The sequence below is a fragment of the Dipodomys merriami genome, unplaced genomic scaffold (assembly GCF_024711535.1).
Source record: "Dipodomys merriami isolate MVZ:Mamm:240054 unplaced genomic scaffold, mDipMer1.0.p SCAF_19, whole genome shotgun sequence".
NCBI classification, from domain to species: domain Eukaryota; kingdom Metazoa; phylum Chordata; class Mammalia; order Rodentia; family Heteromyidae; genus Dipodomys; species Dipodomys merriami.
In genome coordinates, this window is record NW_027203270.1 from 28,842,767 (window position 1) to 28,856,979 (window position 14,213).

The window sequence follows — 14,213 nt, forward strand, 5'->3', positions numbered from 1 at the left end:
TTTGTCTTCCTGTGGTGCACAGGATTCACCTTTGGCCTGGGCTGCTGTAGGTGAGGCAGGGAGAGATGCATTGGCGTCTGTTTAGGCATCATAGCTGCAGAGCGTGGCTTCTGTCACTTGCCAGAGTGCTGAGAAGCAGCATCCTGCCCTCCCCCAGCTGTCTTCAGCATTGCTCTGCTCAGATGCCCTGGGGGGAGGAGTGCAGTGGTTCTCCAAGCCCCTGAGAGCATCTGTTCCCCTCTTTGTGGCCTGCTGTTTCCTAAAGTGATCCAGATCCTGCAGCCACGATGAATGGAGGTAGCAGTAAAACATCCAAAGGAAGAGCAGGTCAACAGGGGAAACATCCAGAGGAGTATCTTTCTAGTCATCCCATCCCCCCCTCCCCTGCCCTCCACTTACCCCCGCCCCCCTGCCAGCTCCCTAGGAGAAAGGCATTCCTGCCCTTGGAGAACTTGTAGTCTTATAGGATAGATGGATGGACAGACAGCTGTGGAAGCAACAGGTATAAAAACAAAGAAGTCATCCTGAGTGTAAGACATTGCAGGGGGAGCTCAGGATATGATTAGAGGAGAGTGGGGGGAGAGGTTGGGGAGACCCCCCCCCGCCTTGTAGTGACCCTCACCCTGAGGTCTGATGGATAAGGAGTTGTAGGTCTCTGAATGGAGTGAGGGAAGAGATTTTAAGGACAGGATGCACAAAGGCCCTAAGGCAGGCTTAGTGATTTCTGGAACTGAAAGAAGCACTGAGAACAGGAAGAGAGGAGGAGGTGCTGGGGAGATCCAGACCACCATGTTTGAAATGGAGGGTTCCAGGAGGCAAGGATTAGCCACAGCCATAGCATGTGGTTCTACAGAATCTATATGGGCTTCCAAGTTGGGGTGTTCAGACTGCCTATTATGCATGTGTTTTAGCCTCCTCTCCCCACCCCCCGTATCTTCTCCTGCTCAGAGATGGAATAAAAACTGCTCACTTGCAAATCCCTGGAGGCCGGTTTGTCCACCTGTCTGCCAGGTCAGTGTGCACAGGGCTAGATGGTTGTTTTGCTGGTTTGTTTTTACTTAAGGAAGACTCCCCGTAAAGGATAGAGAATAGGAGAGGCAGAGCCCAAGAAGGGAAAAGCTGGCATTTCTCTCCTATGGAGTGCAGGGGAGGGCAGAGACTGTAGGTGCCTAGCATCAGCTCAGCTGCTTCAGTACCAGCCAGAGAGCAATGCACCCTCCTCTGTGTGAGAGAGTAAGTGTGTGCATGTGCATGTATGTACATGCCCTGGTACCAGAACTTAAACTCAAGGCCTTGTACTCTGCTGGTGCTTTACCACTTGAGACATGCCTCCAGTTGCAGCTTTTTTTGGGGGGTCCGGTCATGGGGCCTGAACTCTGGGCCTGGGCGCTGTCCCTCAGCTCTTCAGCTCAAGGCTAGCGATCTACCACTTGAGCCACAGCACCACTTCCGGCTTTTTTTCTTTTTGCTTATGTGGTGCTGAGGAATCGAACCCAGGGCCTCAGGCATGCAAGGCAAGCGCTCTACCACTGAGCCACCTCCCCAGCCCCAGTTGCAGCTTTTTGCTGGTTAACTGGAGGTAAGGGTTTTGCGGGATTGACTTTGAGCTGGGGATTGGCTTTGGACCTCCATCCTCAGATCTCAACACCTCCCGAGTAGCTGAGATTACATGTGTGAGCCACTAGTACTCAGCTCCCGTGTTTCTTCCCTCACCTTCCCCCCAGCCCTCCCTGACCTCAGGTCCCCAGAGAGTGTCACTTGTCAGAAATACAGAGTTTGCCTTCTGGCAGAGGAAAACAGAAGCTCCTGTCCCTGCTCCTGCTGGGTCCAGGGCAAGGGCTGGCTGGACAGCTGGCATCTTGGCAGGGAGAACATGGTTTGCTGTGTCTGCAGCTACTGCTGCTGGGAAGCCTGATTAATGACCCAGGATGCCCAGGGCATCTCTGCAGCCATGGCTGCCAAACCAGCCTGTGGCCCTGCCTCCCCGCTGCCTACCTCCAAAGCCTCCAGAAAGCTTCTCCCTCTTTCTTCTATTCTTTCTGCCAACCATTTATCCAGTCTCCTTGAAACCTTGGCCCCAGATTCTCCTCTGTGGGAGACACTGCTGAACAAACCCAGCCCACTGTGACCCCCTCAGGCCCATAAGGAAGAAAATTATGCATTGTTAGGACTCGCCCCTTTCACAGTCCCATGGTGGCTGCCACATGGGCTCTGCATTTGAGGGTCTCTGTAGGATGTTCAATCCACATATGGCCTGCCTCCTCCATCAGACTAGCAACTCTCAGGCATTAAGGAGCAGCCTCCTCTTTTTAGTCTGGTGGATGCTAAGATCCAAGTGTTTTCCCCTTAAATAAAAGGCCCCCAAGCCAGGTGCCGGTGGCTCATGCCTGTAATCCTAGCTACTCAGGAGGCTGAGATCTGAGGATTATGGTTCCAAGCCAGTCCAGGAAGGAAAGATCATGAGACTCTTATCTCCAATTAACCACTAGAAAACTGGAAGTGGTGCTGTGGTTCAGAGTGGTAGAGTGCTAGGCTTGAGCACAAAAGCTCAGGGACAGCGCCCAGGCTTAGAGTTCAAGCCCCATGACCAACCAAAGGAAAAAAAAAAAAAAGAAAGAAAGAAAAAAAGAAAAGAAAAAAGACTGCTAAAGGTCAGGCCAGCTGTCTGGGAGCTCCCAGAATACAAAGGTTCTAAGCTGGGCACCCCTGGTTTACGCCACCAGCTCAGCCTACAATCGTAGCTACTTGGGAGGCTGAGATCCAAGGATTGTGGTTTAAAGCCAGCCAGGGCAGAAAAGTCCCAATGAGACTCTTACCTCCCATTAATCACCCAAAACCAAAAACCATTTAATCACCAAAAACAGGAAGTGGTGCTATGGCTCAAATTGGTAGAGTGCTAGCCTTGAGCAAAAGAGCTCAGGGACAGTGCCCAGGCTCTGAGTTCAAACCCCATGACTGACACAAAAAGAAGAAGATAAAGGTTCTGCATGAGGCTATTCTATTTCTCCCCCATGCTCCAAGCTGCATCTGGTCTTGGTCATGCTTGGACACATTCAGGGGCTGCAAGATAAGCCTCCCGGCTTGTTTAGGTGTGGCAGGATTGAGCACTGGTGTAAGGGGCGTGGATGTGGCTGGGGACAAACCAGCTCTCTGAGCCCCAGGTCCAGCACCCTGGAATAGAGAGGGGTATTTTTTTATATGTAGCAATTTGGGTGGGGAGCAGCAGAGCAGGGCTCCTGGCCTTGACTGTTGTCTCATGCCTCTTTGGGCTGCCTCTGTGCCCACAGGAAGACAACCACAGCTACTACGTGTCCCGTGTCTATGGCCCCAATGAGCCCCGCAGCCGGGAGCTGTGGGTGGATGTGACCACAGCAAACCAGAGCCAAGTGAAGGTACACAGGATCCTCTCCAACACCCACCGGCAGGCTTCGGTGAGCATTCCTATCCCTGGCAGGGTAATCCAAGCTAGAGACTGGACTAGCCCATCCTGCCTGGGAACAGGCCTGGTGTGGCCTGAGGTCTGGGAGCTGGGGGGTTCTTGGCTACAGTGGGGACACTCATTCATTGTTCTAGAGGCCTTGGGGCCTGCTCTAGACATGTCTGCCCTGCTCTGTTCAGACAAGCATGGAGCAGTGTGGGCAAACAGTTCTTGGCCCATCAGCTCAGCTTGTGTTAACTCCTTCCTGCCCCCTACAGAGAGTGGTCCTCTCCTTTGATTTCCCTTTCTATGGACATCCTCTGCGGCAGATCACCATAGCAACAGGAGGTGAGGTGGAATCAGCAGGGGGCAGGTTACAGATCTCAGCCTGTACTTTAGGGGATGTTCTGGGGGAGAGAAGTGGGCTGGGAAGGGATCCACGCTTGGTCCACGCTCCGCTCTTAATCAGGGAATGTCTGGCCACTCCCATCACATCAGCTGACCCATATGTGTCTCCCTGGAACAGCATGGCTAGTGTGGACATCCCATAGGTCTTGCATTTCTCTAAAAGAGGGGGAGACAGAGGGGCAGCACTGAGAACTTGAGTTTCCATCCATATCAGGAATTTGAGTCCCATGTCCCACTTTCCCAAGGTTGGGGGAGGTGGGAGTCACCTCTTCTTCTTGCCTTTCCCCCCTCCCCACCATAGTCTGTGCCTTCCTAGAGGCATTGGGAGACCTTCTTAAGTCTGGGGCCCTCAAAGTACATATACATCAAGCCCAGAGCCCAGCAGGTAGGGATGAGGGAAAAGGGGACCCTTGAGGAAAAGCCTAGAGGCTCCCCCTAGAGGCCAGGTGTTACTGCTCTGAACTTCTCACCCTAGGCTTCATCTTCATGGGTGATGTGATCCACCGAATGCTCACAGCTACTCAGTATGTGGCCCCTTTGATGGCCAACTTCAACCCTGGCTACTCTGACAACTCCACAGTCACATACTTTGACAATGGTGAGACCATGCTTCAGTGTGCACGTTAACCCAGCATAGAGCATCCCTGGTCTGATCCCTTAATCGGTACCCAAGGCCGAGGGAAGGCAAAGGACTTGAGCATAGCCACACAGCCCAGCAGTGCCCCCTCACAGCTTTCTGGGTTTTAGTCTCATGAGTAAGATGGGGATGGCATGTCCTGCCTAGCAGAGTCTAATGAGATATGAAATGGAAACTGTTACCATACAATTCCCTGTTTGTCCTCCTTTTTATCTCTAGGGGGTCAGGAGAGACAAGAGGAAGGGCAGAATACGAGATAAGAGCTGGGCACCAGTGGCTCATACCTGTAATCCTAGCCACTCAGGAGACTGCTAGCCTTGAGCACAAAGAGGCCCAAGGACAGCACCCAGATGGGCAAGAGAGAGAGAGAGAGAGAGAGAGAGAGAGAGAGAGAGAGAGAGAGACAGAGACAGAGACAGAGACAGAGACAGAGACAGAGACAGAGAGACAGAGAGACAGAGAGAGAGACAGAGAGAGACAGAGAGAGACAGAGAGAGACAGAGAGAGACAGAGAAATAAGAGAGTATGGATTTGCATGCAGAAGCAGAAGTAGGACCCTTTGGTTCCAGGCAGTGTCTTCAGGCTGTACAACAACTGCCATCTCAAATTTGCAAATGACTTCCATCATCTTGAATAGACCTGATCCATAGCCAGTCCTCTCTGGCTTCCATTTTTGCAGGATCCCACTCCCTGCTCTACCTCCCTGCCCATCCAGGTCTCTGCTCTTCTCCTCAGGGACAGTCTTTGTTGTTCAGTGGGACCACGTCTACCTACAAGGCCGGGAGGACAGGGGCAGCTTCACGTTCCAGGTGGCCCTGCACCGTGGGGGCCGCATTGTCTTTGGCTACAAAGAGGTGAGGGGGCTCTGGCTGCAGAGATCATTGGGTCTTAGAGTTTTTCCTCGATTCAGCAAATACTTGTAGAGAATCTGGGTACAGCCTGTAGGCCCTGTTCTTGGAGTCATAAGTCTATATGGACAGAGACAAGTGCTCCTAAGTAGAGGTGCCTGGTGCTAGCAGAGGCCAGAGGAGGTTTCTCTGAGGAAAAGGACACAGGGGTTGGACACAAAAAGAGTGCTGAATTTCTGCTGTACCAGTTTAAGAATGCAGAGAGTAATGCATATAGATTCCCTGGTCAGTGAACATACCCAGGTGAACAAAGCACCCAAGACACACCACTGAACTTACAGAGCCCATGGTAGTATTAACCGACCCATGAGCCCGCCCTGTCACACTGAGACGATCCTTCCTGAAAAGGAGCAAATTGTTCCTAAACCAGAAGAAGAGGTTGTGCAGAAGAAAAACGTATTCCAGAAGAAACTGAAGAAACAAAACTTATGGCACGGGAATAAATTTAGCATAAAATAAATGCAAATAAATGAAAATGAAAAAGGCCACTCTGGCTTCAGAGCAGAGAACAGATTGTTTAGGGCTAGAAGATTATTCAGAGGAAAGATGAGGCAGCTTAGACAAAGACATAGAGAATGAGTTAGACTTGAGAGCCATTGGGCTAATAAAAGGATTTGGAGATATATTCAATGAAAAAGAAGAGAGAAAAGAAGAGGCCAAGAATGACTCTGGGTTTCAAACCTGCATGGAGGTACAGTCTACTGAATTGAAAATATGCGGAAGGTGGTGTGGGGAAGGTTTGGGACTGGGTAAGAATTTAGTCCTCAGTAGCTAAATAGGCACATAGGACTAGTGCTCCAAGAGGAGGCTAAACTGGCCCCAGAAAATGCTGGAGGGTGAATAGAGCCTCTTCTCCTGTTGTAGATCCCTATGGCTGTCCTGGAAATCAGCTCTTCCCAGCACCCCGTGAAAGCAGGCCTGTCAGATGCCTTCATGATTCTCAACCCATCTCCAGATGTGCCAGGTGAGTGTTCAGAGGTCCAGCAAGCACCTCATTTGGGGAAGACCCAGCTCAGTCAGAGGATGGCAGTTGGCTAGGGAGTGGGACTGAGGGAGGAAGAGGGCTAGGAATACCCAGTTTCCTTTTGATCAGTGAAACACCATTTTTCCCACTGTGTCCAGTAGGAAGCACTGGACTGGCTTTTAGGGGAGGGGTAGCCAGAGTCCTTGTACTCAGCACTTGCTCCACTTAGAAAACTTCCCAAAGATGTCAGGTGAGGGATAATAAGCCTTCCAAAATGCAAACAGTGGCTCTCAAGCAAGGGGATGAAAGGACCACTAGGCTGTCAGGAGACTCACAGTCTAGCCTCAGCCAGGCCATGAACTCTGTCCTGAAGTAAATGAGTCTCAGCAGCCACTGTAAAGTGGAAGAACCTCTTCCTCCAAGCTCTTCCTCCTGCACTGATAATTTAGGAACCCCAAATCTTTCCCTCTTGCTTTAGGACCCCCACCTCATGCCCACCAGGGTTTGAGTCACACCTCTGGGAAGGTTGCCAGTAAGCCACCTGCCACTTCCAACCTCAGCTCAGGGACTTGGCCCTGTCCTCCTCTGCAGAGCTGCATGTGTGACAATTCCATCAGGTGATGGACATCTGAGGAACATCATTCAGGACTGGGAAAAAGCCCTTGTCTGCTTGTCTCCCTCCTACTCGCGCCTGCTGTGAAATCTAGGGCTGAGGAAAATGTGGTATTTATCTAGAATCCAAATTCTAAGTCACTATGTATCAGACCAGTTGAGACACAATGGGGCAGACAGTCCAGCCCCCAGGACAGTCCTCTATCCTTGAGGTCAGAGATGCTGTTGAGTCTACCTGCTGGAAAAAGTGCACCAATGGCAGACACTGCCTTGTGGCTTCCTGCCTCTAGTCCTCTTAACCTCCATTTCTTCCGACCACTGTGAAATCAGATGTGTATCTAGCTGGCTCCTCAGTGCTTTTTAGGATCCAGATAAAATCTTTATGTGGTATTCAAGGCCCTTCACACCTGGGCATAGCATCTAAATCCTGCCTTTGTGCCCAGTGGTAGTGGCTCACACTTATAATTCTAGCTATTCCGGAGGATGAGATCTGAGGATTGCAGTTGAAAGCCAGCCTAGGTAGAAAAATCTGTGACTATTTGGATGCCAGCCAAGAGCAAAAAAGCTAAGTGAGAGACCCTGACTTCAAGTCCTGTACTGGTACAAGGAAGCTAACAAACAAAATACCCCTTCCATCAGCAGCCTCTCTTAAGTCCTGGTGTATGTATCCTTCTGTTCTCCCAACCTGCCAAGGGCTGGCCACATCCTGGTGACATAGTTCCCTGGTGGAAACCCCCCTCTCCCATTCCTTTTTATTTTATTTTTTTATTTTTATTTTTTTGGTCAGTTGTACGGCTTGAACTCTGGGCCTGAGCACTGTCCCTCAGCTCTTCAGCTCAAGGCGAGTGCTCTACCACTTGAGCTACAGTGCCACTTCTTTTCTTTTATTTTTTTAAACCACTGAGACCATGCATTGATTGGTCAGGCTCAGAACTCTGTATCAGCCAGTGCAAAACTGTTTCCTCTTCTCTCCCCCTAGCATTGTGCTGCACCTCCAACCCTCATCCTCCTGCCCTTCGCTGCTTCTGCCCCAGTAGGGGTGGTAATCCCCTGGGGACTCTCTGAGTTCTGAATAAATGTTAGTGCAAGGATCTGGATCCAATCAAAGAGTTCAGGATGCTACCCCAAGGATCAGCAGAGACCCCGTCCTCTGCTGCCTTTTGACTTTGACTCACTGTAAGAACAAGAGCCTGGAACCACTTGAGTTTGGGAGGGATTATTATTATTATTATTATCATTATCATTATCATTGTGTGTGTGTATGTGTGTGTGTGTGTGTGTGTGTGTGTGTGTGTACCTGAGTGCTGTCCCTGAGTTTTTGTGCTCAAGGCTAGCGTTCTACCACTTGAGCCACAGCTCCACTTCTGGCTTTTTGAGTAGTTTATTGTGACAAAGAGTCTCACGGACTTTCCTGTCCTGCTAGGATTACAGGTGTAAGCTGACAACACCCATCAAGGGAATATTTTGGAAACTGTATGCCTTTGTGTCTGAAGTTTCAGCTTGGAGGACCAGGCAAGGAATTGAAGAGATCTGGGAACTTTGAAATTGTAAATGGAATAAATAGGAACATAGACATTCATGCGTTTTTGTGGGATAGACTCTCCCACCTTTACTAGGTTTTAAAATGGGTCACATAGTGAATGCAAGACCTTGGGTTTAATCTCTAGGATAGGGAAAATAAGATAGGAGAAAATGGGCCATGACTCCTGCTTACAGGAGGGGTCAGAGGCCTCTAGTCAGATATCCTACCCAGCAAGCAGCGAATTTGTTTGGATTAAGCTGAACTGCAAATACCAGTCAACCCCAAATAACCATGACTTAAATGAGAAGCTCAGAGAGAAGCCTCCAATATGCAGACCCTCTTATCTCCATGGAGATAAACCAAACCCAGAACAAGGTAACTTCTGTATCCTTGTATCCAAGTTTGACTCCTCCCTGCCTGGGAAGATGTGAGGAATAGAATTTGGTTCCTTACAATTGGTGAAGACACTCTCCCAGCCAGTGAATCCTTTGTGGGGGAGGGGGAGAAGGCTCTGTCTTCTCCCAGGCTCCTCCCACCACCTCCTCCCACCCTTCATGGGGTTGAGGGAAGAGGAATTGAAAACAACCAGGTTTTCTTAAGCATTGCTGTATGCAAACAGTTATAATGCATGCTTTGAGCTGTGTGCAGAGCATCTTTGATGCAGAGAAAAGCCACGCACAGTTAGCATGGTCTGCTTAACACATGGGTGGCCTAGCTGCTCTTAATGTGGCTGGAGAGCCCGCCAGAAATCAGTCTAATTTCCTCTACTCATCAGCCTAAGAAACTCTTCATTTCACCCACAATATAAAAGGAAGGTGAGCATAGCCAACATCAAAACTGACAAGAGTCTGAATTAGTAGAACCGGCTAATGAGGATTTGATTATCAAGGGCTCCAGATTGTAAGCTGCTCTTTGGCTGGCCCCAGAATGGCCTCAGATGGCCCTAACACACTGGACCTTTCCCTTCTGCAGGCAGGTTTTCCTTCTCTGGGCCTCGGTGTTTGTGAATATTGGATGGCTGGGCCTAGAGATAAAACAGCATCTCAAACTGCCAGAGACGTAGCTTGGGGACAGCTCCTGTTCCACATCTGGAAAAGATCTCCTGGCCATGCACATGGAAGCCTTTGTCCCTGGGCGAGCCTCACATGTTGTTGAAATAACCCAAAGGCAAAGAACTGAAGCAGGGGCATTGAGGATTCTGTTTAGGAACAATTAAAAAAATATGACAAAGCCATATACTCAAACAAGTACAAGTTGGCAGTTGATGTGAGCCAGTATTTTCAATTAGAGACAGATTTGCACATACTCAGCCTCATCCCCTTCCGGCCACCATTCATCTGCCCCGCCCTGTGTTTAGAGTTTAGCTTATTTTCTGAGTCCATCTGGCCATCCTTGGCATATATCCATGCCTGGGGCATAGTCCCAGCTCTGCCCCCACCCTAGATCCTTGCAGGAGGCTCCCAGGAGTCCTCTCTTCCCTGGCTGCCAGTGTCTCTCTCTTTCCACTCAGTTTCCCTGACAAATAGATGTTTCATTATGCACTTGAGTCCCTTGTCCCTTAGCATTCAACCTTCCCTTTGACAGAGGATGAGCTCAGCACGGCATCCTTGCAGGTGGAGAGATCTAGGAAACCAGCTATAGAAAGAGGTCTGGCTGGCTTTCTCTGCCCTACCTGGGGACCACCCTTTTGGGAAAGGCCTCCATCTGCAGTGAGAGAGGAAGAAGAGTGTGCTTTCCTCTGGGCTGTGGCTGATGTTAGAATATGTTACTGAGGTTTTTAGGAGTCTGTAACCCATTCTTTTATTCACAGCCACTTCTTGAAACCCTGTTCAAGGCCTGGTGCCAGGAGCTGGGGGGTGTGGTGGGGAGGGCAGAGACAAATACCAGGTGAACTGTGTCTGTGCATTCTGTCCCTGGAGTACTCCAAGTCTGGTATGGGGGTGGGGTAGAAGTGGGAGATCGGACAGGAAACCAGATATTGACTTAGCAGTAAGACAGGTGACCCTGGACACTGCACAGGGATTGTGGCGCTCAGAAGAGGACCAGCTGACTGCCCAAGAGTGGGAAGCATGCACCTTGAAGGTGGAAAAGAAGAAGGAAGAAAAGTTGATATTAGACTTTAGATCCCATGACATCAGGTCCCGTGGAAGGCAAGAAATAGATACTTGGACTTTCTTCCTCTCCTCTCCTCTCCTTTCCTCTTCTCTCCTCTCTTCTCTTCTCCTCACTCCTCTTCCCTTCTCCCCTCTCTCCTCTCCTCTCCCTCTCTCCTCTCATTTTATTTGTACCAATTCTAGGGTCTTGACCTGGTGCTATTCCTGAGCTTTTTTTTGCTTAAGACTAGCATTCTACCACTTGAACCATAGTTCCACTTGTGGCTTTTTGCTGGTTAGTTGGAGATAAGAACCTTACAGACTTTTCTTCTCAGGCTGGCTTTTTTTTTGGTCGGTCATGGGGCTTGAATTCTGGGCCTGGCCACTGTCTCTGAGCTCTTCAACTCAAGGCTAGTGCTCTCCCATTTTAGCCACAGAGCCATTTCCTGATTCTTTTCTTTTTATGTGATATTGAGGAATTGAACTCAAGGCTTCATGAATGCTAGGCAAACACTGTACCACTAAACTACATTCCCAGCCCCTCAGGCTGGCTTTGAACTGTGATTCTCAGATCTCAGCCTCTTGAATAAATTAGGGTTACAAGCATGAGCCATTGGCACAGCTGCCTGCCTGCCTGTCTGCCTTCCTTCCTTACCCTCTCTCCCTCTCCCTGTCCCCCACCTCTCTCTCTCTCCTCTCTCTCTCTCTCTCTCTCTCCTCTCTCTCTCTCTCTCTCTCTCTCTCTCTCTCTCTCTCTCTCTCTCTCTCTCTCTCTCTCTCTCTCTCTCTCTCTCTCTCTCTCTCTCTCTCTCGTGCTGGTCCTGGGGCTTAAATTCAGGGCCTGGGCACTATCCCTGAGCTTTTGTGCCCAAGGCTTGTGCTCTACCACTTGAGCCACAGGTCCTACTTCTGGCTTTTTTTGGTAGTTAATTGGAGATAAAAATTTGTCTCGTGGGCTTTCTTATCCAGGCTGGCTTTGAACTGTGATCTTTAGGTTTCAACCTCCTGAGTGGCTGAGCCACAGGAGCCTGGCTTACTCCATGTTTCTTGTGTCAAAAATCTAACCCAAACTAGTTTAAATAGAAAGGGTACAGCAAGCACTGGCGAATGCTGAAGAAGCCCAAAGAACTAAAGGAAAAGATAACCACCTGGGAAGACAGGGAATAGCACTAGTACTTCCTGCTAATCTCTACAAAATGGCTTTATTCTGGCTTTTTCCATAAGCCTGGAACTATAGGCATCTATAGGCTCTGAGCTTGCATCTTCTCAACTTTGTTACAGGAGAATAAAAATGCTTCTTGATCCTAGTTGAAAACTCTCAAGGGAGGTCTCTGATTGGTCTAGCCCTAAACCAATCACTGTGAGACAGGACTAGTGAAAATGGTAGCTCCAGAGCAATCTACATGTAGAAATGGACTGGGCACAGTTTCCCCAATGGGAACACTGTTTCCAGAAGGAGGAAGGGTTGTTGGGTAGACCACACACTAAGTGGCCCTTTCCTCTTATGAGGAAACTCATTGGCAAAGGTCAGCTGCCAGCTGCTTGCCTTTCAGCGCCAAAAGAAACCAACCTGAGTCATGGTTTTGGGTGGGTGAGGTGGGATAATGGGAAATATCAAATCTCGTGAGAGTACCATTTTAGGACAAGCCCTTTCATCTACAGTTCCAGTGTTTTCCTTCCAAAAAAATATTGCGGCAGATTGTTTCTGTCTTTCCACTTCACAGAGAAGACACAGAGGCTCCAAAGCCTTGCCTAAGGTTAACCAACAAATCAGGAGCAGAACTTGACTCAGTTCTTGTGTTTCTCAATTCTGAAGTCCCGAGGGAAGTTTCTGCAGGGATTGAGGTAGGACTTAAGGTTGGCTTCTGGCCCTGAACCTTGCTCTCTCCATAAAGAAGAGAGTGGTGGAATATGTCAGGAATGTGCAGGTGGGAGCCTGCTTGTGTGCAGATGTCTACAGAGCATTCCTCGTGGGCCAGGTTCAGGGCCAGGTACTTACCACTCCACTCCTAGCAGAGCTTGGTGCAGAGCCAGTGGGGTAAATGCAATGGGCAGAGGGCACCTGGCCTGAGTAAGGGACAGCAGGGAGCTGGCTGAGGGGGGATGATCTAAGGAAGTAGGACTTCAGCTAGATCTTCAGCTTATCTGCACCAGTCAAGGAGAGAAAGGTGGGAGAACATGCAGATCAAGGGAATAGCAGCTATGATGGCTCAGAGGTATGAAAAGGGAAAGAATGCTTGCTGTCCTGATCCCAGGGGTAGTCAGGCCTCTGTACTGAGTATTTCAGCCTGCTCATCAGAGAGCATTATTCTCTAGGGTCAGCTCCTGTCCTCCAATCTCCCTTGCAGCCTTAATGCTGTTGTAGCACAGGTTGAAGATTATTTCCTTCTCGGTGGCCAATTGCCAACTCCTGGTAGGCCCTGGGTACAGATCTTGAAGCCCTCTGGCTGTAACATGTGCCTGATGACAAGTTTTGCTTCTGTTTCAGAGTCTCGGCGCAGGACCATCTTTGAGTATCACCGTGTGGAGCTGGACTCCAGCAAGATCACCAGTACATCGGCCGTGGAGTTCACTCCATTGCCAAGTGAGTAGGACTGTTCCCACCAGTGAAGGGCATTCTGCTAATCTGGAGCACACTTTGGAATGACACTGGGTTCAAATCGCAGGCCTGTCTCTGACTCCTGAGGGGTATAGCCACCTAATCTTTCCAAGCCTCCATCTCTCATCTGTAACCTCATCTGTGGCCACATGGCACCTCCCATCTAAATCTGTGGCCAGGGCAGAGTAACAGGTTGAATTGAGCATGGAAATGGCAGCCACTTCCAGCTTTTTTGCTGGTTAATTGGAGATTAAGAGTCTCATGGACTTGCCTACCACTGGATGCCAGTTTGCTTTTTGCTTTTTTGAGACATGGACTCACTTTGTAGCTCAGAATGGCCTAGAATTCACTGTGTAGCCTAGGGTCACCCCAAACTCTCAATCCACCTGACTCTGCCTCCCAAGTGCTAGGATTACAGGCATGCACCATATTTGCTCAATGAATGAAAGGATAAAGGAATCCCACCAAGGGTTATTGAGAGAAATGAATGAATAACAAGGAGCACTTACCATGTGTTCTTTCTCTATCTCCCTATCCTCTCACTTCATGCTCATGACAGGTGAGTCTTCTGGGTAGGTGGTAGCATATTCCCTTATTCACAAATGAGTTCCTGAGGCAACACAGGATGATACAACCCTCCAAGTCAGACTCCAGCCAGGAAGAGCAGAGGTAATGGTACCTCCTGTGCCATATGGATACCTCATTTCCCAGAGTAGAGTTAGAAGTAAGGAATAAGACACCCTATGCCCAGTTTGCCTGGACTTCTCTAGCGGAGGTGCAGAGCCCAGTCAGGACTCTGGTGGCAATCCTTCTCTGAGGCCTAATGTTTGGAATGGGCAGTAAGGACCCCCCAGCTAGCATGGCCTGGACATAAATGAACAACTTCTGCCACTTTCCACTAGAAACATTTTTTCTTTGACTTCACATACTTATAGGCTCTGTGATTTTTCTTCTGAGACCCCATGACACAGAATTCTAGGGTTATTTTTGTTCAATTAGTGGTTAATGTCTGTCTCCTCATATGACTGTAAGCCCCAGGGGGCAGGGACCAG

At 49.4% G+C, this 14,213-nt stretch overlaps 1 protein-coding gene across 2 annotated transcripts in view; it reads left to right on the top strand.

Annotated features, from left to right (window-relative positions):
* Positions 1-14,213, top strand: part of Plxdc1 (plexin domain containing 1) — a 53,898-nt gene that overhangs the window by 23,825 nt on the left and 15,860 nt on the right. For both annotated transcript variants that reach the window (XM_070028156.1, XM_070028155.1), the window contains exons 3-8: positions 3,288-3,431; positions 3,697-3,766; positions 4,302-4,424; positions 5,199-5,317; positions 6,236-6,335; positions 13,051-13,146. In XM_070028156.1, the coding sequence (XP_069884257.1) occupies positions 3,288-3,431; positions 3,697-3,766; positions 4,302-4,424; positions 5,199-5,317; positions 6,236-6,335; positions 13,051-13,146 (652 nt within the window). The remainder of the gene's footprint in view (positions 1-3,287; positions 3,432-3,696; positions 3,767-4,301; positions 4,425-5,198; positions 5,318-6,235; positions 6,336-13,050; positions 13,147-14,213) is intronic.